The 21,478-nt window shown below is 45.3% G+C and overlaps 1 protein-coding gene across 1 annotated transcript in view; it reads right to left on the reverse strand.

The window, feature by feature from the left end:
- The window catches only part of LOC116914936 (anthrax toxin receptor-like), a 30,465-nt gene extending 17,293 nt beyond the window's left edge, over window positions 1–13,172 (reverse strand). Inside the window, 2 exon segments of the mRNA XM_032919362.1 lie at window positions 1,117–1,188; window positions 12,928–13,172. Of these exon segments, the coding sequence (XP_032775253.1) occupies window positions 1,117–1,188; window positions 12,928–13,172 (317 nt within the window).
- Between the last annotated feature and the right edge of the window lie 8,306 nt (window positions 13,173–21,478).

The following is a 21,478-nucleotide window of genomic DNA, read 5'->3' on the forward strand; positions in this document are numbered from 1 at the left end:
CCACTACAACATGATGTCATCCAAATGTCAAGGAGGGTACTCAAACAAGAAGATCCTTTTTTCCCTAGTCTCGGCCCTTCCACTTTGAGGCCTCATTTAGTAAGCATAGGGACTTGAGATAAATGTCATGAAAAATTCTGTACCCCTATGGCAATGTGGCCCCTGGGAAAGAGAGGCAGCCTATTCAACCCCCTACTCCATCCCTGTGCTCGAACACATACACACCTACATGTGCTCATAGTCATACATGTGTACACACGCACACACTGAGCAAGAAACCTCCTCCACATGAACCCCCCTCCTCATCTCTTGTCTACTGTAAATTTCTCAGCATCTCAACTCAGCTCTGAGGAATTGTTCTTCCTCCAGCATCCTCTTCCCCACATTCACTGCTCTCTCCCACAGGACCCTCGAAAACCCATCCAGTATCCCATACTGAGCTCCCCAGTAATCCCTCTCTAGTTCCTGACTCAGCTGGATCTTACTCTTGATCTGGTTCCTCTAATCTCCCCAAAACTTCTATAACTCTCTCATAGCTCACATTGAAAAATTTAAGGCCCTTGGCCTGGCTTAGTAAGTCCCTAAATCCTTGTCCCCAAGCTGACTGGCCCTCCCCTGTCTCACTGGACTCAGAGAACACCCACCTTCTTGAGATGACTCTAATGTCCGCCTGTCTCTAGCTTCTCTGGTATTGAAGTTATCTCATTTGTACATCCCATTGAAACTCCCCTGACCCCATCCTTCCTTTCCTGCATCCTTCCATGGCTTGTTGCCTGTCCTTTTCTTTTGATCTCAAGCACTCTGTAACTAAGTGCTAGTTCTGAGTTACTGGTCCCCCTAGCCTCCAGGCCTTCAAGCCTGGGGAGGTAGGGAGGCGGTCCTGGAAGATGGATTCTGTCTCTGTACTACACCTAACTCCCAGGCAGGAGCAGCCAATGCTGTAGACATCTCCATGAAACAGGTGTGCTGTGTCCTCTGTTCTGCTCAGCACGCCAGCCTGAGTCTGTGTTCCCTCTATGAGGAATTCTTGAGCCTACCAAATCCAAGACATAAGTCCTCTGCATGACAGGACAGGGCCCCCTGTATCACAAAGGAGCCTTCGGTATCAAGTCGTACTTTGATAACCTTGTCACCATATCCAGCACAAACTTGGGAACATGTTGCCAGCCGTGCAGCATGCGACGAGACCTGAAAGCAAAGAAGATATCCCTCAGTAGATATGGGGTTCCAATAGACCTGCCCACTTTCTACCTTACCAGCCTTCCATCAGCTTCCTTAACAAGGCCCTCTGCACCAATAGTGCTGAGCATACTAGAACAGCATGAAAGGCTTTCTTCAGGGCCAGCAATGGGCAGAGGATGGCTAAACAGCCCCATTTGCTGGAAATGAAAGGACCCCATGAAAAGACACTTAGAAGCTCATTAGTGTATCGGGCTGACCGTACCAAGGTAGGGTCTGTGGAGTCTTGAAATAGGGAAGGATCTCATTTGGAAAAACCTGGGTACTTCTATGGAGCCTCTCTGGGTTCCCCACTTGCCCTTGGTTTTCCATTTCCAGCCCCACTTCTCACTTAATACTACCATTGTAAGATGTCCTTGTGACCCATAATCCAGGCCTGAGCCATATTATCTTCATTGTATCCTTGAGTTTGTGAACATCAGACTGGCCCCAACATATGTGGGTGCTTTCTCATACCAGCCTGTCACCTGCACTCTTTTATCATGACATTTGCCCATTTCCAAATTCCCTCACATTTCCTAGGATCCACAAAAGGAGGCATTTTCTCTAGGAGATAGGCCTTAGGTCCGGTTGGTGGGCATGAAGGCTATTTTGGACCCCAGCCTTCTGACTAGCCTACAGAAGTCAGCCATCCTGAGCCAAGAAGGGTTCCTCTACCTGATGCTGCCAAAAGAGGTCAGACGGAGGCCCAGCCACTCTGTCATAACATCATAGCACCCAATCCCCACGTGAGCTGTGGGATCTTTCGGTTCTGACTCTCGAATCCCTGTGCCTAGGTTTGTTTCCCCCTCTCAGTCGGTCCCCAGATGGAAAGCAAGCAGAGGAAGGAAGTTGGAAACTTCCAACTCACAAAGAAGGACTCATATCTGACCCACATCCCAGAAATAATGACCTTTGCAGTCGCATACACCTTTCTTGGTCTTCACATCAAGGAAGAGAGGAGAAGCACTTCAGGTGTGGAGGGAGAAGGATTATTACTCAACAGTTATCTACTCATTCTGAAGTCTGAATAATGGTATAGAGGGAATTTGAGGGTGGCATTTGGGTTTGGTTGGCTTGTGTGTTTTGGATGCTGTGTGAGTCAGGAGCACCTACAGATAGGTCCTAATGTTCACCCCCAGTATGAACATTGTGCCCGTGAATGTGACCTTCCTGGAGGTCATGCTCATATGTGTAATTGTCGTCACTTTTCTTGCTGCTGTGACAAAATATCTGGCAAAAAGAAAAATAACTTATAAGAAGAAAAGTTTATTTAGGCTCAGCCTGAGAGGACAGCATAACACAGTGGGCAAATCACAGAAGCAGGGACTTGAGGCAGTTGGAAGCATTGCAATCGTAGTTGACGAACAAAGAGATGGATACAGAGGTCAGCTTGCTATCTCTGCTGTATCCAGCCCGAGACTCCAGCCCATGGAATGGTGCCGTCCATAGTTAGGTGGGTCTTCCCACCTCAGTTAAGCCAATATAGAAACTCTCTCACGTATGTATCCAGAAATGTGTCTCCCAAGCACCCCTAGATCCTATCAAACTGATAATGTTAATCATCATAGGTCCACCCCTTGTCACCCAAACACATTACTCTTAATCTGTAACTTCAACGCCCCCCCGCCCTTTCCTTGCCAGCTCATGACTATCCCAGAATGCAAAATGTGTTCAGTCTAACTTCAAAACTCTGATAGTCTTTTAACAGTTCCAACACTACTCAAAAGAACAGGTGTGTGATCTTTTCAGAGACTAAGGCAATGAACGCCAATCACATTTAAAAGCAAATCATGTGTTTCTAACACAGTAAGGATTTGCTCTTGCATAAAGGAGGAATGGGGACACCAAAGAAAACAATCAGATTAAAGCAAAAGCAAAACCAAGCAGGACGAGCATCATTTCCATCAGCTGGGGTCTTAGAGTCTTGGATCATCTCTCTTGGGTAGCCCTGCCCTACCAGCTCCACCCCTTGCAAAACACATAGCCTCTCTTTGGGGTCTAATCCATGTCTGCAGCTTTCCTCACCATATGTCCCTTGGTTCTGGCATTGCCAGCACCCTGGGGTCTTCACTGAAACGTAGACTTCGCCTCCTCAGCTTCGTGTCCTCTGATCCAGCCACATATTGTCTGGACTCAGTGGCTTTCTAGAACTAAGGAGCCATGGCCTGTGACGGCCCCTACCCCCAAATCTTGCATCTTTTGTGCCTGCAAAACGGTACCACACAAATGGTGCAGCCTAGTTCTGTTGCTTGTGATGAAAGCGTGCTCCTTTAGACCATAGTCTTTGTGTGCTGCTCCTAGGGAAATGCTCTACTCTGTGGTTGTTTTCCAGCAGGGAGCTACTTCAGTGGCAGTGGCAGTCCAAACTCTCTCTTTTTAACAAATTTGTATTTTCAGAGGACCGAGCTTGGCTGGATTGGGTCTTGCCCTTGGGCATCCTTCCTATTGTTTCAGTACAGAGCAGAAGACTTTTTATTTAAAGATGCCAGTATGTATAATGATTGCAACTGCTTCCTCAGCACACATCTAGTCTGCAACTTTAGACTTTCTCCTTTCCCACAAGCCACATGTTTTAAAAATATATCTTGCTGGTTTGTTTGTTTCCTCTGTCGCTCACTGGAGACCTGGGTAAGAGCAGCATGCAGTGTGGTACAGCCTACATGCTACGCTATCTTATCTTGAAATTTCTTCCACCAAACAAATTAGTTCTTTCCTTTTTGGGGGCAGGGGGAGCAAGGTCTCATGTCTCCTAGGCTGTCATCTAACTTGTTATATAACTGAGAATGACCTCAAAAGTGAAATCTTCTTACCTGTATTTCCTAAGTGTCAGGGTCATAGGTATGCACCACCATGCCCAGTTTATGCAGTTCTGGGCAAGTCAAGAACTCTACTGAGCGAGCTACATTCCCAGTCAGCTAAACAATTTTTCTCACTCAAATACTCAGAAAACAAGCACAATGCAATCATATTCTTTTCCAGAATATGCCCTGAATGATATCTAGCCAGATTGCAGAATCCTCCTCCCTTTCTGAAAGCTCGGGAGCAAATCATCCATTTTCCTGGATTCAAATTTGCGTTCTTGTCTCCCAGTAACCACTGAAATGACCATGATGCTAACTATTTACAGCATTGTATGGATTTTCTGGCCTAAATTTCCAAATTCTTTCACATTTCCATTGCACATCAATTCTAAAAACCTTAAAAACCCATATGGTCTAAAACTGCACCCCCTCTTCTGGCCCGCACCTCCAGTTACTTTCCAAGAGACTACACCAGTCCTGAGGACCCCAGGAAAGACACCAACCACTGCCCCCAATATCTAACACTCCTTAAAGCCCACCCAAAAACTCCAAACTGCATGCACATTCACACACACACACACACACACACACACACACACACACACACACGCACAACCATCATCAACATCAAAGTAACAGGAATTATCAATCATTGCTCATTAATATTTATCAGCATCAATGAATTCAATTCCCCAATAAAATGAGGCACAGGCTAACACAATGGAGGAGAAAACAGCTCCATCATTCTGCTGCCTACAAAAAACAAACCCCAACAACAAAAGCAGATATTATCTCAGAGTAAAGGGCTGGACCCAAGAAGCAAGCTTCTAATAATTAGCCAAATAAAATTTTCAACCAAAATTAATCAAAAGAGATGGGGAAGATTTTGTACTCATCAAAGGAAAAATCCACCAAGATAATTTCACAATTCTGAACATCTATGCCCCAAATGTAAGGCCATTCACATTTTTAGAAGAAACATTGTTAAAGTTTAAATCACACGTTGAACCCTATGCATTAATAGTGGGGGATTTCAACACTCCACTTTCACAAATATACAGGTCGTCGTTGAGACAGAAACTAATCAGAGAAATGATGAAACTAACCAAGTTATGATTCAAATGGACCTAACAGACATCTACAGAACATTTCACCCAAACATAAAAGAATACATCTTCCTTTCAGCACCTCATGGAACCTTCTCCAAAATTGACCTTTACTCAGTCACAAAGTAAGACTCAACAAATTCAACAAAATTGAAATAAGACCCCGTGTCTTATAAGACTACTATAGATTAAAGCTCCACTTCACCAATGACAGAAACAACAGAAAGCCTACAAACTCATGAAAACTGAACAATTCTCTACTGAATGACCACTAGGTCAAGGAAGAAATAAAAGAATTAAAAGCTTTCTAGAATTCTATAAAAATTAATGCACAATCTAACCAAACTTATGGGACACAATGAAAGCTATACTAAGAGGGAAAACTTCATAGCACTAAGTACCTTCATAAAGATGTTAGGGAGATCTCATACTAGCAACTTAGCACATCTGAAAGCTCTAGAACAAAAAGAAGCAAACACACCCAAAAGAAATAGATGGCAAAAAACAAACTCTCAACTGAAATCAATAAAATGGAAACAAAGAGAACAATACAAAGAATCAATAAAACAAAGAGATGGTTCTTTGAGAAAATCAACCAGACAGACAAACCCTTAGTGAGAGGCAGAGAGAGAATATTCAAATTAACAAAATTAGAACTGAAAAGGGGGACATAACAACAGACACTGAGGAAATTCAAGTATTCATTGGGTCTTACTTCAAAAACCTTACTCCACAAAATTGGAAAATCTGGAAGAAATGGAAATTTTTCTCGATAGATATCACTTACCAAAGTTAAATCAAGATCAGATAAACAATTTAAATAGACCTATAACCCTTAAGGAAATAGAAGCAGCCACTAAAAGTCTCCCAAAACCCCCTCCCCAAAAGGCCAGGGCCAGTTGGTTTTAGTTCAGAATTGTACCAGACTTTCAAGGAAAAATAATACCAATACTCCTCAAATTATTCCACAAAATAGAAATAGAGAAAACATTGTCAAATTAATTTTATGAGGTCACAGTCACTGATACCCAACCACAGAAAGACTCAACAAAGAGAATTACAGACCAATATTTTTCATGAACACTGATACAAAAATACTCAACAAAACACAAACCGAATCCAATATAACACATCAAAAAGACCATCCACAGTCATCAAGTAGGCTTCATCCCACAGATGCAGGGATGGCTCAACATATGAAAATCTGGCAGTGAAATCTATCATATAAAGAAACCAAAAGGAAAAACATACGATCATCTCATTAGATGCTGAAAAACGCTTTGACAAAATCCATCTCCCTTTCATGTTAAAAGTCTTGGAGAGATTGGGGATGCAAGGCTGATAAAATTGGAAAATAATAAGTCAAAGTATTCCTGTTTGAAGATGATATGATAGCATACATAAGCAACCCCAAAATTTCTATCAAGGAACCCCTACAGCTGACAAACACCTTCAGTAAAGTGGCTACAAAACTAACTCCAAAGAAATCAATAACCGTCTTACAAATGATAAATGACAAAGAAATCAATTAGGGAAACGACACCCTTTACAAGCCACAAGCACTACAAAATATCTTGGTGTAACTCTAACCAAACAAGTGGAAAACATATATAACAAGAACTTCAAGGCTTTGAAAAAAGAATTCAGAAAAGAAATCAGAAGATGAAAAGATCTTGCATGTGAGTCAATCGGTAGGATTAACATAGTAAAAATGACCATCTTACTGAAAATAATCTACAGAATCAACACAGTTCCATCCAAATCCCAACACAATTCCTTACAGACCTTGAAAAAACAATACTCAACTTCATATAGAAAAACAAAATACCCAGGATATCTAAAACTATCCTGTACAATAAAAGAACTTGTGGAGGTGTCACCATTCCTGATTTCAAGCTGTACTGCAGAGCAATAATAATAAAAAAACCTCATGGTATTGGTATAAAAACAGATAGGTTGTTCAATGGAATCAAAGACTCAGAAGTAAATCCACACACCTATGGACACTTGATTTTTGACAAAGAAGCCAGAATTATACAATGGAAAAAAGAATCTTCAACAAATGGTACTGGTCTAACTGGATGTCTGCATGTAAAAGAATGTAAATAGTTTCCATATCTATCACTCTGCACAAAACTCAAGTCCAAGTAGCTCAAAGACCAAATCTGATAGAAAAGAAAGTGAGAAACAACCTTGAATGAATTGGCACAGGACACAACTTCCTGAAGAGAACACCAGCATCTCGGAAACTAAGATCAATAATAAATGGGACCTCATGAAACTAAAAAGCTTCTGTAAGGCAAGCACACTGCCAATAGGACAAAACTGCAGGCTAGAGAATTGGAAAGGATTTTCACCCAACTCCACATCTGGCCGAGGGATGATAGCCAAAATTTATAAAGATCTCAAGAAACTAGATATTGGCAAGCCAAATAATGCAATTCAAAAATGGGAGAATAAACAGAATTCTTGACAGAAGAATTTCAAATAGTTGAGAAGCACTTACAGAAATATTCAACATCCTTAGTCACTAGGGAAAACAAAACAACTCCAAGATTCTATCTTATACCTGTCAGAATAACTAAGATCAAAAACACAAAGATTCCAGCTCATGCGGATGAAGATGTGTAGCATTGTGAACGCTCCTCCATTGCTGGTCGTAGCGCAAACTTGTACAGCTTTTTGGAAATCAAAATGGTGGTTTCTCAGAAAATTGGGAATAGATCTACCTTAAGACCCAGCTATTCCACTCCTAGGCATATACCCAAAAGAAGCTCCACAATACCACAAGGACATGTGCTTAACTATGTTCATATCAGCTTTATTCATAACAGCCAGGAACTGGAAACAACCAAGATGCCCCTCAACCAAAGAATGGATAAAGAAAATGTGGTGGATGTGCACAATGGCGCATTACTCAGCGTTAAAAATGTGGTATCAAATGGGTGGAACTAAAAAACATCATCCTGAGTGAAGTAACCCAAACCCAGAAAGACAAACGTGTTATGTACTCACTTATAAGTGGATAATAGCCATAAAGGATAACCAAGCTACCACCTACAGATCTAGAGAAGCTAAGTAAACAAAGGAGGCTCAAGGGGGACAACAGGAGTCTCATTGTGAAGAGGAAAGAAAATGTGCATCAAGAGTGGACAGGGAGAGGGATCTGGAGGCAGGGTGGGGATGGGAACAGGAAGAATCAGGCATGGGGGAGGATAGAATACTGGGAGGGACAGCAAGAATGGGTTGAGGCATCTCTGGAATGAGCTATAAACTTGGTGCAATGGGAACTCCCAGGAATGGAGGATGACCCTAGCTAAGACTCCTGAACCACCCATCTCCTATAACCAGGCAAGACTTCCAGTGGAGGGATTGGGACACCAACTCAGGCACAAAACCTTCCACCTATAGTTACCCTGCCTAGAAGATGTGCTGGAGTAAAGGTGGTGCAGAAAATGCGGGAGTGGCTAACCAATGACTGGTCCAGTTTTAGACCCAGGTCATAAGAGGGACCCCAACTCTGACACTTCCTGGAGGGTCAGAATCCAGAAGATGGATAGCCCAGAGACCTAAGATAGAACCAAACATCACTGGCAAACATAAAAATAAGTCAGTGAAATGATTCCGCTCTACTCATAGACTGATGCCTAGCCCAGCTGTCACCAGAGAGCTTCACCCAGAACTGATGGAAACAGATGAAGAGACTCACAAACATTAAGCATTGATGGTTTGTAGATGCTCAACCCAGGGAGTGGCACTATTAGAAGGTGTGGCCCTGTTGGAGTAGGTGTGTCACTGTGGGTGTGGGCTTTAAGACCCTCCTAGCTGCCTGGTAGTCAGTATTCTGCTAGCCTTCGGGTGAAGATGTAGAACTACTATCAGTTCTTTCTGTACCGTGTCTGTCTGAATGTGGCCATGTTTCTGCCTTGATGACAAGGGACCGAACCTCTGAACCTGTAAGCCAATTCCGATTAAATGTTGGCCTTTATAAGACTTGCCTTGGTCATGGTGTCAATTCACAGCAGTAAACCCTAATTAGGACACAAATCTTTGGGGATCCTGTGGAAGATGGATAAAAGATTGTAGGAGCTAGAGAGATCAAGGTCACAAGAAAACCCATGGAATCAACTTATCTGGGCCCCTATGGGTCCACAGAGACTAAACCGCCCAAGGAGCCTGCATGGGACTGGCCTGGGCCCTCAGCACATGCACTACAGTTGTGTAGCTTGGTTTTCTTGTGGGACTCCAATCAGTTGGAGCAGGGACTGTCTCTGACTCTGTTGCTTGCCTTTGGAACCATTTCCTCCTACTGAGTTGCCTCATCCAGCCTTAATAAGGACAGGAGTTGCCTAGTCTTACTGTAGCTTGATATACTGTGGCTGGTTGATGTCCATGGAAGGCATTGCCCTTTTCTCAAGAGAAACTGAGGAGGAGTGGATAGACACGGGGTGCTGGTGGGGACTGGGAGGAGAAGAGAAAGGGGAAACTGTGGTCAGGATTTTTTTTTTAATCATGTGGTTTGGTTTATCACAGGAACTATCCCACTTCTCAGTAGCTGTGACACAGTCCCTGACAAAAGTGACCAAAGGGTTTATTTTGTCTCACGTTCGAGGGAACAGTCCATTGTGGTGATAGGGAAGATATGGCTGCATGAATCACCTGATCACAATGTATCTGCAGTCCTGAAGTAGAGAGAAATTAATGTGGGCTATCGGCTTCCTTTTTCTTTCTTTATCCAGTCTCAGAACCTTTGGGATGTGCTGTCTACTTTTAAGAAGGGTCTACCCACCTCATTGAACCCAATCTAGACATTCCCTCATGAACGTGCCCTGAGATGTATGTCTCCTGGGTAACCCTAGGTCCTGTCAACTTACAGTCACTATTATCACAGTTTCGCACCCAAGAGTGCCCCCCACCTTTATAGCCTCCTGCTGCCTCTGCCCAGCTGAAATCTGCATAGAGAAGATAGGAAACCTCACTGCTAGATGATCTTAACTCTAGCAAGGCTGTCATTCTCACAGCACTCACGAACCTACAGATAGCTCATATCATCTAATCGTCACTCTACAATGGAAAAAAGATAAAGCTTCGAAAGGAAGCACCAGCTTTTACAGTATTCTAACCAAGTGTGGGTGAATCTAGAACTTTCTCCAAACCCCGTATGCTGCTCTTGCACACCCCATCTCAATTGTTTAGTAACTAGGCTTTGACTCTGGAAACAACACAATGCAGACTTTGCTCTGGGAAGCTCCCAGACTGATGTGCCAGACAGCTCCTGTTCCCTAACAGGAAGTGACAAGGCTTTCCGGTTTTGTCCTTCCAGGAAGAGTGCCTTCCCCCAAAGGTTCACGGAGACCCCGAACATTCATCTACTCTCTTTTCTTTCTTTCTTTTTTTTTTTTTTTTTCGGAGCTGGGGACCGAACCCAGGGCCTTTCGCTTGCTAGGCAAGCGCTTTACCACTGAGCTAAATCCCCAACCCCAGATTCACCTACTCTCAAACTCAAAGTTTTCAACTTGAGATTATATTGAAGGAGGATCTGGATTCCAGAACTCAAGACAAAATGAGGGTTAAGGACAAAAAAAAAAAAAAAGACCATGTGACATACAGAGGCCTACATAGCATAGCGTACAACGAGCTTCCCAAACATCGTCTTATCTATGTGTGGACTAGTGCTGATCCTTAAACAGAATGTGGTCACCAGGCAACGAAAGGTGTCTTTGGTGCTAAAATCCGAGACCAATGATAGAACCATGATGGAGGGAAGGGACTGAGACAGTCTTTCAGGAAAAGCAGCAAGCTATGAGAAGGCTGAGAGTGCTCTTTTCCCCTAGTTAGCAGTTGATAAGTAAGTGTGATGGTTTGCATATGCTTGGCCCAGGGAGTGGCACTATTAGAAGGTGTGGCCTTGTTGGAGGAAGTGTGTCACTGGGGGGTGGCTTGGAGACCCTCCTCCTAGCTGCCTGGGGATGTTCAGTCAGTTCTTGGCTTCCTTCGGGTGGAAGATGTAGAACTCAGCTCCTCCTGCACCATGCCTGCCTGGATGCTGTGATGCTGCCGTGTTCCTGCCTTGATGACGATGGGCTGAACCTCTGAACCTCTAAACCAGCCCCAATTAAATGCTGTCCTTTATAAAACTTACTTCGGTCATGCTGTCTGCTCACAGCAATAAGACCCTAACTAAGACAATAGATGATCTATAAACCTCAAACAGAAACAGAACATACTCAGTGTGGTCCTGTTAGTATATGCAAGGCCATAATATCACCAGGAAAAATCTAGCAGACTGGCATGCGACTGACTTGAGGGAATGGACTAAGAAGTAAAGAATTTGACAGGCACCTTGAGTTGTGATACTCATTATACTATCAGACATTAAATTTACTCTCGTTCACTTGTAAAGCAGCAGGCTGTGCAAGTGCAGGTGGTGGCACGTTACTAGGCTACATAATTAATGATATTTCACACCCCCTACCTATGCCCATAGCCCTTTCCATCCATCACAAAGAAGAGCTTATTCCCTACTCTACCCCTCTACCCCTCTACCCCTCTACCCAACAGTGGGTGCTAGGAAAGTAGGGGGGACACAATGTGACAGGATGGCAGATGAAAGGATCACTCTATAGAAGAGCTGGGCCAACAGACTGTCAACCCCATAGCCCTACAAGGGCCCACCCCCACCTGGCCTGATCCCCAAGGGAGAATGCCAACCTCAGCAGTGATAAGTGTGACGAGATGTGCCCAGTTTTCAGAGGTTCCCGGGCTGGACAGAGAAAAGCTTTCTCTTTGAATGGCTAAGGAGGCTCCCTAAATTGCTGGCCTGTCTTAGAAGTTAGAGACTAGACTCACATCCCTTCACTTACCAGTGTTCAAGAAGAATGAGAAAGGGCTGGAGAGATGGCTCAGTGGTTAAGAGCACTGCCTGCTCTTCCAGAGGTCCTGAGTTCAAATCCCAGCAACCACATGGTGGCTCACAACCATCTGTAAAGAGATCTGATGCCCTCTTCTGGTGTGTCTGAAGACAGCTACAGTGTACTCAATATATAATAAATAAATAAATAAATCTTAAAAAAAGAATGGTTTAAAAAAAATTTTTAAAAAAAGAAGAATGAGAAAAATGAGAAGACTCGAGCTTGAAACGATGAACAGAGCCAGTCTAGGAATCCTGGTCTTGTCACCAGCAAATGCCCTGCTCACCTTGGCAACCTAAGAGTGCTCTCCAATGGAGAAGCACCAAGCTTCTCTGTGGCCCAAGATATTTGAAGAAGCAAGCACTTTGGGGAGTCCAGACAGGACTTCCCAGTCTTCTGCTCTGGTTGAATGGACAGAAAATCTAGCCCTAGCCTACCAGGAAGTGTAGGGAAAGGGGTCCCGGTTATCTCTCCCAGCCCAGATCCACAGCATCCTCCTTAACAGCCAAGAAGGGCTTAAGAGCTAGCCCAGGCTACCCGGAGGCACATTGAGGCAAACTCAGCATAGGGACTGTCTCTGGACCTTCCTGTAGGAAAAAGAAGTTGACTGACTAGGGTAGCCCAACCAGGCCACTTGGTAACAATAATCTCTACAGAGTACCTGAGAGGGCTGCTCACAGGGCTGAGGGGTCATATCTTAACAGCCAGTGGGCTGGAGGACAGTGAAAACCCACATGGGGGCAAGATGCTATGAACAAAGCTATCAAGAAGCCCTGTCGGGAACTCCTTGACTTCAGGAAATAAGATAATCACAGGGGCTGGGTTCTGACCACAATGGCCCCTACAGAGGCTGGGCCTTCGGTGTCCCCATAAGTAAAAATGACTCACTTATCCATAACGAAGTAGATGTCAGGGGTGACCTGGCATGGTTCAAATTTCGAGTTCTTTCGGGGCCACATAAGCCTTGGGTTCTGGTCTTCGCGGTAGACAGTTCTGGGGTCCAAGCCAAGTTCATGGTTGTTTTTCCAGTCAACATGCTGGTACAGGAAGTTCTCTGTGCTAAGCAGAGATGGAAGTAATATCAGCACGAAAAAAATCACAGAGTGAGGGACCCGGGGATGGCAGCTCGGCATTTTGTTGGTGGTCTTTGTGACCCCTCTTGCTGTAAAGTCCCAGACTAGCTGATTCTAGGCCACCTCTGATCTCCTTCTCTGGTGCTCCTGCCTGCACTTAGCAACAGCTCTCGGATCCTCTGACAAACGCCCACTGCTGCTTTCCACTTAGAGCATAGGGACTGGGGGTATAGTTAACTGCTCCGAGGTATCTTATCTCTCACTGCCTGCATAGCCCTTCCCTCAACACCTTGGGGTTATGATGGGCAGAAAGGTTGGCGTGGTGACTTTATGACCTGCCCCTCTGCTCAATGTCCTGCATGTTGACAATGACAAGTAGCAGTTACAGTCCCTTTGGTGTCAGATAAGGCCTTTCTTGTCCCTTACCTTGCCACTAAATCCAGATATTTTGTTCACTGAGATGGCATTTTAAAGTGGCCAAGATCACAGGTCATCATGAGTAAGGAAGTCCATGTGGGAAATTGGAAGCTGTTTGTGGGTCCTCAAGCCAGCCAGGTGATGACAAACTGTAGAAAGGGGCGGAGAGGACAGGTTCCTGCCACCATCTTCTGTGAACATGACAGTCCAGTCATCCACTGCTGTGTGGCAAGCCATCCAACCTTGGTGACATAACCATTTTACTATATTTGAACAGATGGACCCTACGAAAGAATAGGGCAGGAGAGCTTTCAAGATGGGGCTCCTTGGGAAGGCCTGAACGGGGAGGTGGAACTCAGAATCTCCTAGAGGCTTTCTCAGAGGCACCTGGCCTAACTAACGTTCATCTCCTGTTTGGACCCTGCTGCGTTTCTTAGCTGCAAGTCAGGAGAACCATCATGTATACCAATGGGAAATACACCAGATTTGAAAGCATCACCTGTTCAACATACTCTATCATTTCAAATAATTCCTAAAACAGAAACAAAAGCCCACCAATCCGATGCTGTGTACTGTAAGGCATTTGCATATTAAATGAATTAAAAGATCTATTTTAGATTCATCAAGAACAATTTTGTCAGATTTGCTTTCGTGCACATAAAACAAAACAAAATTTGTCAGGCTATTCTAAGTCTGTTTGCACTCAGTTGGAAGGCTCTGAAACCCTTTTAAATACAAGTGTCTCCCCACACTACATCCCCTCTGACATCGAAAATGATGTGATATGATATAGCCAGGTAACTGTGGTCCAAGCACACTGGCAATCATCTGAGAGCCAGGGGCTGTGTCCTTGCTTCTAAACTTTCTCTGCTGCAGGAGCTCTGACCCACAGGCATGGGTGATGTCATAAAGGGTTCCACATTTTGACTTTTCTCCCTGTAGATACTCTCAAAGCTCTGAGCCTCCATCAGAAAAGCCAACACATCTTGATGCCACCACACAGTGAGAAGGCCCAAGTCATTAGATATCACGTGTGCAAGAGTTCCAGATGAGTGTTCAGAGCCGTCCAGCCCAGGCACCACAGGCAACAGTGAAGAAGCTTCCAGATCATTTCAATCTCTACCACATGAGCTTGTCCTGAAGTCCTGTCATAGGGACCCTCTCGTCCCATCCTCACCAAGGGTCTAAGCTGTCGAATTTGTGAGCATAATTACAGTTCTGTGTTAAGTCACCAAGATTGGGCAGCTTGTCACATGGCAGACTTGACTGTTCCCATTCACAGAGGATGCTGTTAGCAGCACACAACCTCTGTCCCTCTCTAGCCCCTGTTACTGCATGGCTGACTCGAAGGCTCACAATTGGCCTTCTACTTCCTACATAGGTTTCCTGATCTTTTGACCTCATGCTCAGTGACCTGGTAGTTTTCCTACCTCTGCTACCTTCTTAGGGAAAAAGAATGCCTGGGTTCCTTCAGGTGGCCTTTAAGGACCTCTGTAAAGAGCTGTGATGAAGGACAGGGGGCATTCTCTGAAACCTCTGCAAAGCTCCTATGACTGCCACTTGGCACTGTCAGCATGCAGTGCACTGAGCAGAGGGGCAGGTCACAAAGTCACCATGTCAACCCTGCTGTCTGTCATAACCCCAGAGTGTTGGGGGAAGGGCTATGCAGGCAGTTAGAGGCAGGATACCCCAGAACAGCTATGTCCCCAGTTCCTATGCTCTGAGGCCACCGAGTGGAAAGCAGCAGTAAGAATTGGTGAGAGTACACAAGGGCTATTGTCCCTAAGTGCAGACAGAGGCACCAGAGAACAAAATGAGGGGTGGCTAGAACTTAGCCTACCTAGACCCTGGCACAAGCTCCCAAATTCTAGCAGACTCACAGGACCAGCCAAGAAAATGCAGGACTATGGTCCCCAGGCTTCCTGTTCGGTGTACCTGCTGCTGCTACCACTATTGTCTATGCCATTTATTGCAGTCCAGAGCTTCCTGTACCCTCAATCTATCCAAAAACCCTATCCTAAGGAAAATGCTAGGTTCTTCAATTATGGATTCAGTAAGGCAAGCAAGCTTGGGGTAGATGAGGAAGATCCCCTGCAGTATTGTGAAGGTGACTTTGACATTTACTTCGTCTTTGACAAGTGAGTGGCCCTAGCTGCCCTGGCTCTAGATAACCTTCGGCAGGGTTTCTATCCCCTGGCAGAACATGGCCCGAGGGGTACCAGCTTCTGCCAGGAAAGAAGTAGGCGCTGTCTGTGAATGAGACCAGAGAATTGGACCTGATTTCCTATACGCCTAGAAAGGGGGAAAAAATCAGGAAGTCCTTTGGGCAGTTTGGTCTGGTTTACTCATTAGTCATCACTCGTTTTCTTTGATGAATTTGAAGAAAATGAGTATTCATCTGCTTTCTGGTCCAAGTAGCTTACAAGGACAGGGGTTGGGGGAGAGCCACCTGGAAGGAGACTCTGAGATTCAACCATCTAAGGATTGCAGTAGGATCCTAGTTTAAGGAGAAGGTACAGGGAGGAAGATGAGAAGGGAAGGTGAGGTCTGGGGATCAGACCTAACTGGGCATCATGAGGAAAAGGGGTTTTTATGAAAGGAAGAGGGGTCCTTTATTTCCGAAGGAGCACTTTGTCTCCCTGGAAGGATGAGGGATGGATTTGGGGCTGCAGTGGAGTGCTCTTCAGAAGCCCACACAGAGTTGCTGAGAAACAGTAGATTGCAAACCCTGTGGCAGCTATGCACAGTCAAGGGAGCAGGGAAATAGAACCCAGACTAACACCCACAAGCCTGAAATGAACGGAAGAATGTGGACAGGAGAGAGGTTGAGCTGGTGGCTGTCTACTCTGAGAGCCAGGCTCATAATGGTGCAGCCCTGGTACACTGAAGAGAAGAGATACTCACTGATTCTGTGCTGGGCTTTGTCAACTTCACACCAACTAAAGTCATTTGGGAGAAGGGGGAACCCAAGTTGAGACGATGCCTCTATCAGATCGCCTGTGGGTAAGCCTGTAAAGTGTTTTCCTGAGTAATGACTGATGTTGGAGGGAGCAACCTGCTGTAGGCAATGCCACTTCTAGGCAGGTGGTCTTGGGTTGTATACGAATGCAGGCTGAGCAAGCCATGGGGAGCAAGCCAGTAAGCAGCATCCCCCCCGTGGTCTCTGACTCAGTTCCTGCCTTGTGGTTCCTGCTTGAGTTCCTCTCCTGGCCTCCGTATAGGGTGGACTGTAAGCTTCAAAATGAAATAAACCCTTTCCTCTCCCAAGTGGCTTGTGATTGTGGTGTTTGTCACAGCAGTAGAAAGCAAACTAAGACAGACTCCATGCCTGGTCCCTGACTTCCCCAGCTCTACCTCTCCCTGTCTTTGGGTATGGTGATTGTGGAAGCTGCTGGATGAAGCCAATCAGAATCACTGAGCTATATCAGGGGCCCTGGCTTCCCTCCTTCTTTGCAGCATGTCATCAGGGAGTTTAAGTAAGAAGAGGGTGATCTGCTTCAGACAGTCCTAAAACAGAAGAGGAAACACCAGATGGAATGGGTGGGACCTGGGACATGAGGCTTTCTAGGTCTTTGTTCCCTGTCCTCTGCTGTCTGCCTCTCCTGTGCAAATGGCCTCTAATCCCAATCCCTGAATAGTCCACAGTTCTTTCCCAGGTTTCTCTCTGCCAAGGCTATGCCTCTGTAGTAGCTATGTGTAGTAGCCTGCCTCTGAGGGACCTAAAGTTCTTGCTCTTAGGACTCAGTTGCACGGATGTTGGCCTTTGGAATTACTCCCTGATCCTCTGCTGAAAGCCTCCTCTGCCCTTGCTCTGCCTGCCCACTCTTTCCCTCTATAGCCAACATCCTGTGGACTCTATTGCTTAAAGGGAACTTAGGGTCTGAGAGCGTCATACATCTTTCGACCTCAGGACAGATGATTGAGCAGCAAGTTTGAGAGAAGACCCCTGCTTCCTGTGGGAAAAAGGAAGGGCCTGGCTCCAGTCAGAAGAAATTTACTCCTCAGGGTACCTGTGGGCTCTCCCAGGCACCTTTGGCCTGTGAGGCACCTTTTGTCCTTTCCTTGGAAGCCATACAGCTGACTGAGGAAGACTCAACCCAGGCCCTTCATGTCACATAGTTCCAAGATCTGTTATCCCTGAGTCTGACTAGACCTGGCTTCAGCACTGTGTGAAGGGCTGTCCTTTACACATCATTCTTGGCTAACTCGGGTATCACCAGGGTAACCAGACTGACTGCCCAAGGTCCTTCTTCCTCCCCTACATTTCATCTAGAGGATGTGTCTTATATTCAGGCAGCAGGCCACAGGGAGGGCAGAGCCAGAGCAGGCAGGCTTTTCCTGGTGAACCAGGGGCAGAAGTCAGTGGGCAAGACACCTACTACAGGGGTAAAAGCCACGCCAGGAAATGAACAGGAATAAGTGTTGAGGGCACTTGTACACAGCCACGATGACCTCAACTGACTTGTGGGAGTTTGGGAGCTGAAGGGTGCTCTCAAGTTTGTCCCTCCTTAAGCCACACAGATCACTGCCAACCTGCATTGTAAAATGGGACATCACTTGGAATGAATGAGGACAGCAATTGTGCAGCCATGGGGATCCGGAGGGAAACAAATGGGAAGGACCCCTAGTCTAGGGTGCTTGGAGCCTAACTGTCACTCCCAGGGTGGGGAAACAAAAGCAAATGGTTTTTCTCCATTTTAATGTTTATTTTGTGTCCTGGTCTCAGAACTGCTCATCCCTTCAGGCAGTGGTTTATATATTAGGTAGAAGGATGAAACCTAGCTCGTACTGAGTCCTGTCACCTTTTCATCCTTGTTTCTCATGGCTTCCCACAGTGGTAGCAGGTACTGGCTCCTACCCGGAGATTCCAAACAATTTGTGTCCAGACTTCACTGGACTCTCCTCTTGGTGCATGGTAGCCCTAGGAGCTCTCACAGCCCGAACAGAGTTGGTGCAATGGCGGAAAGATGGGAACGAGGCTTTGAATTGAACATTTCTTTGCAGAGACCATGGTAAAAATAGACTCTGCCCTCCCTTTGATGATGTCTAAAGTTTTTCTGTGGTACTTTGTTTTGCTTTTTTGTGGTGCTGCCTAGCTCCTGCTTCTCTGGCTTGGCCCTCCTCCTCCTGAGACCTCCATGATTACTCCCTACTTGTCTACCAAAGTTCTGTCTTACCCGGACACTGCATACAGGGTGTGTGTCTTACGTGACCCTAACTAGGCAGAGGAGGCAATGGTCTCACAGAAGTTACACAGCATGCCCTAGACACAGAATAAACATCCAACTCCCCAGTCTACGAATGGCATGACTTTTGGCTTTGATTGTGGTCTTTAGAAAAAAAAAAACCATACATTTTATACTCACACATATGCATGCGCGTAAATCCGCAGTTCTTGAGTTTTTCTTTGATGAGAAGGTTTTCAACACTGATTTTCGTCTGCTTATAACTAACAAATCTGTTCATACTCTCTCTTCATACTCTCTCTAGTTTTGGAAGCCTGAATGTTGTTGTTGTTGTTGTTGTTTGTTTGTTTGTTTGTTTTGTTTTAGCAATTATTCTGTTCCATCTGTGATCAATGTTCCTCCCGTTGCCCAAGTATTAGTGTTGATGCTGTTTCTTTTCCTGTTAGATTTGCAGTCACATCTTGCCTCCTTCTGATTTTAGACATTTCTAGTCATGGGTTGTTTTTTTTTTCAGTCTTGATAGTTTGAGATTAAGGTTGGTCAGTCTTGATGATCCTGACAAAGAGTTAGGTCACGATTCACTCACGGTTCTCAAATTTCCTACTCTCCGTGTCACTTCACTCTGACAGCATAGCACTTACTTTTCCCTGATGTAAAATCCGCACGAGAGCTGCGCATCTCCCCCCACCTTTTGTCCAAACTTTAAAAATTATTTTTCTTTATTTTTGAGAATTTCACGCACAGATACAACAAGTTACGATGGTATAAACCTTCTCTCGCCTCCAATCCCCCAACCCTGTCCCCCACAAACACTCTGCCCACCCCAACGTCGTGTCTTTTCATTTCGATAAGTTGTTAATCCTGTCGCAGTACTGATCTGTCAAGTAGGTGTGCCTGTAGTTGAAAAGAATATTTAAAATTATTGAAATTTTTGCAATTTTTTTACGTGTTTAACGTGACCCATCTTGGGAGGAACTACCTTGGCTCCGAGCCTGGGTACTTGTTGATTTTTCTGTTTTCTTATTTCTCCAGTTCCACGTATTCTGCCTGGCTCTACCCATAATTCCAAGCATCACACTGATGACACAACTGCTATGGAGCTCCATCTGTTGCTCTGACACACTCTGCCAGTGGTCGGTTTGACTGTTGGTGCATCTGCTTATAATGGTTTCATCTGCTTATAACTCGACACATTTATAGAGATAGAATGCCCTCCTTTGACTCTCCTAAACTCCAGCAAGAATCTTGTTGTCCCTTCCTTCCCTCCTCTTCCCTAAGTCTAACCCCCTCTCCAGACACCATTGCAACCTGGCTTTCTTTCGGTTCTTATGCACTCGTTTCTACCAGGGGCATCCGTAATGCCATCTGCTGTGTGGTTCATGGATGCTCTGTCAACCTCCATTAACGGCAACAAGAATTCCGTTTCCTCAATTTCTACTCCTCTACGTTATTCCTCCCCACCTTCTACCAGCCTTCCAACATGGCAACATCATTCTGATGTTTTGGTGTCAAATGTTGACACTGGGCACACTCCTGTCTGCCGATCACTGTACTCACACTGTGTAGCCCAGTGTGCTGAAAGGTACTGCCCGCTTCCTAGACAACACCTGCCTGCCTTGCCCCATGACCCTTTCCTTTGGCTTCAAACCCTCTCTTTCTCTTGTGTTCTAGAATCTAGATCCTTCTTCAGGAGCTGAAAGCTGAAAACTCCCCTACTTTAATGGGAATGGGGTGGTGATCATGGCTCCCTAGGAGTCCTTATAGGAAAATATTCTTCACTTGGTAGAGGTGGAGAGACAAAAATATAATGAGAAGGAAAGCAGTGTTGATGCTAATTGGTTAAAAAGACTATCTCACACACCAGCCTAAGAGCTAGGAAAGCGGGTGTTGGGGAATGGGTTTGCAGTCAGGGGCTTAGTCACCCAACAACTGTCAGACACTGTTGTTTGACCAATTATGTCAAGTTCATGAATCGTGTGTGGGGTTTGGAGAGTGATCTGTTCAGATCCATGCTGTGTTTTAATGTTCTTTAAAAAAAAAAAAAAGAAAAGAAAAAAAAAAAAAGCTATCTCTCTGGGAGCCTCATTCTGTTCTGTTGATGAGAGAACATTGGCTGATAGTGACCCGGATATAAAGTGTGATGCATGTGTCCTGTGAGTAATCGTACCCCCAGCATAGGTTCATCTACACCAAGTGTGAGGCAGAGCCTGAAGCAACAAAGGAGAGAATGAGGTCGCTCACAGAGTGTAACAGTCACACATCTGAACATCGCCTCCTGGAAGGTCCCACTCACGATCACCAGAAGGACACAAAAGGTCTACTCCAACACAACACAAGAAAAGAGCCCAAGTCAGGCCCAGCCTCAGTTCACCTCATACTGTCTCCAGGTCCAAGATTTAAAAAAAAAAAGAATAACACACATTTTGAAAATAAATAATGGGACATCTGCACAGAGGACCCACCCCGTGTTCAGGCCGACCAACTCAGGTGTCATCTGGGCCCAGAGTGCAGCTCTTCGAGTCAGTCCACCCCAATGTCTACTTCGCCTACACGATGCTGGCATGGATGGAGGAGCAGGTGCCGCAGATTCAGATCCAGGAAAAGGTCATCGCCCTTGAAGGTGAAAACCGGAAGCATGGCTATGATCGAAGCTGGCACCTGCCACTGGGAAGCAGCTCCGAGAAGCAGCTCTGAGGGGAGGCAGAAGAAGCAAAGGTGGAGGAGTCGACGCAGCTCTAAGTGTCCCCAGAAAAACTGGAGAAG

The sequence above is a fragment of the Rattus rattus genome, chromosome 13 (assembly GCF_011064425.1).
Source record: "Rattus rattus isolate New Zealand chromosome 13, Rrattus_CSIRO_v1, whole genome shotgun sequence".
Lineage (NCBI taxonomy): Eukaryota > Metazoa > Chordata > Mammalia > Rodentia > Muridae > Rattus > Rattus rattus.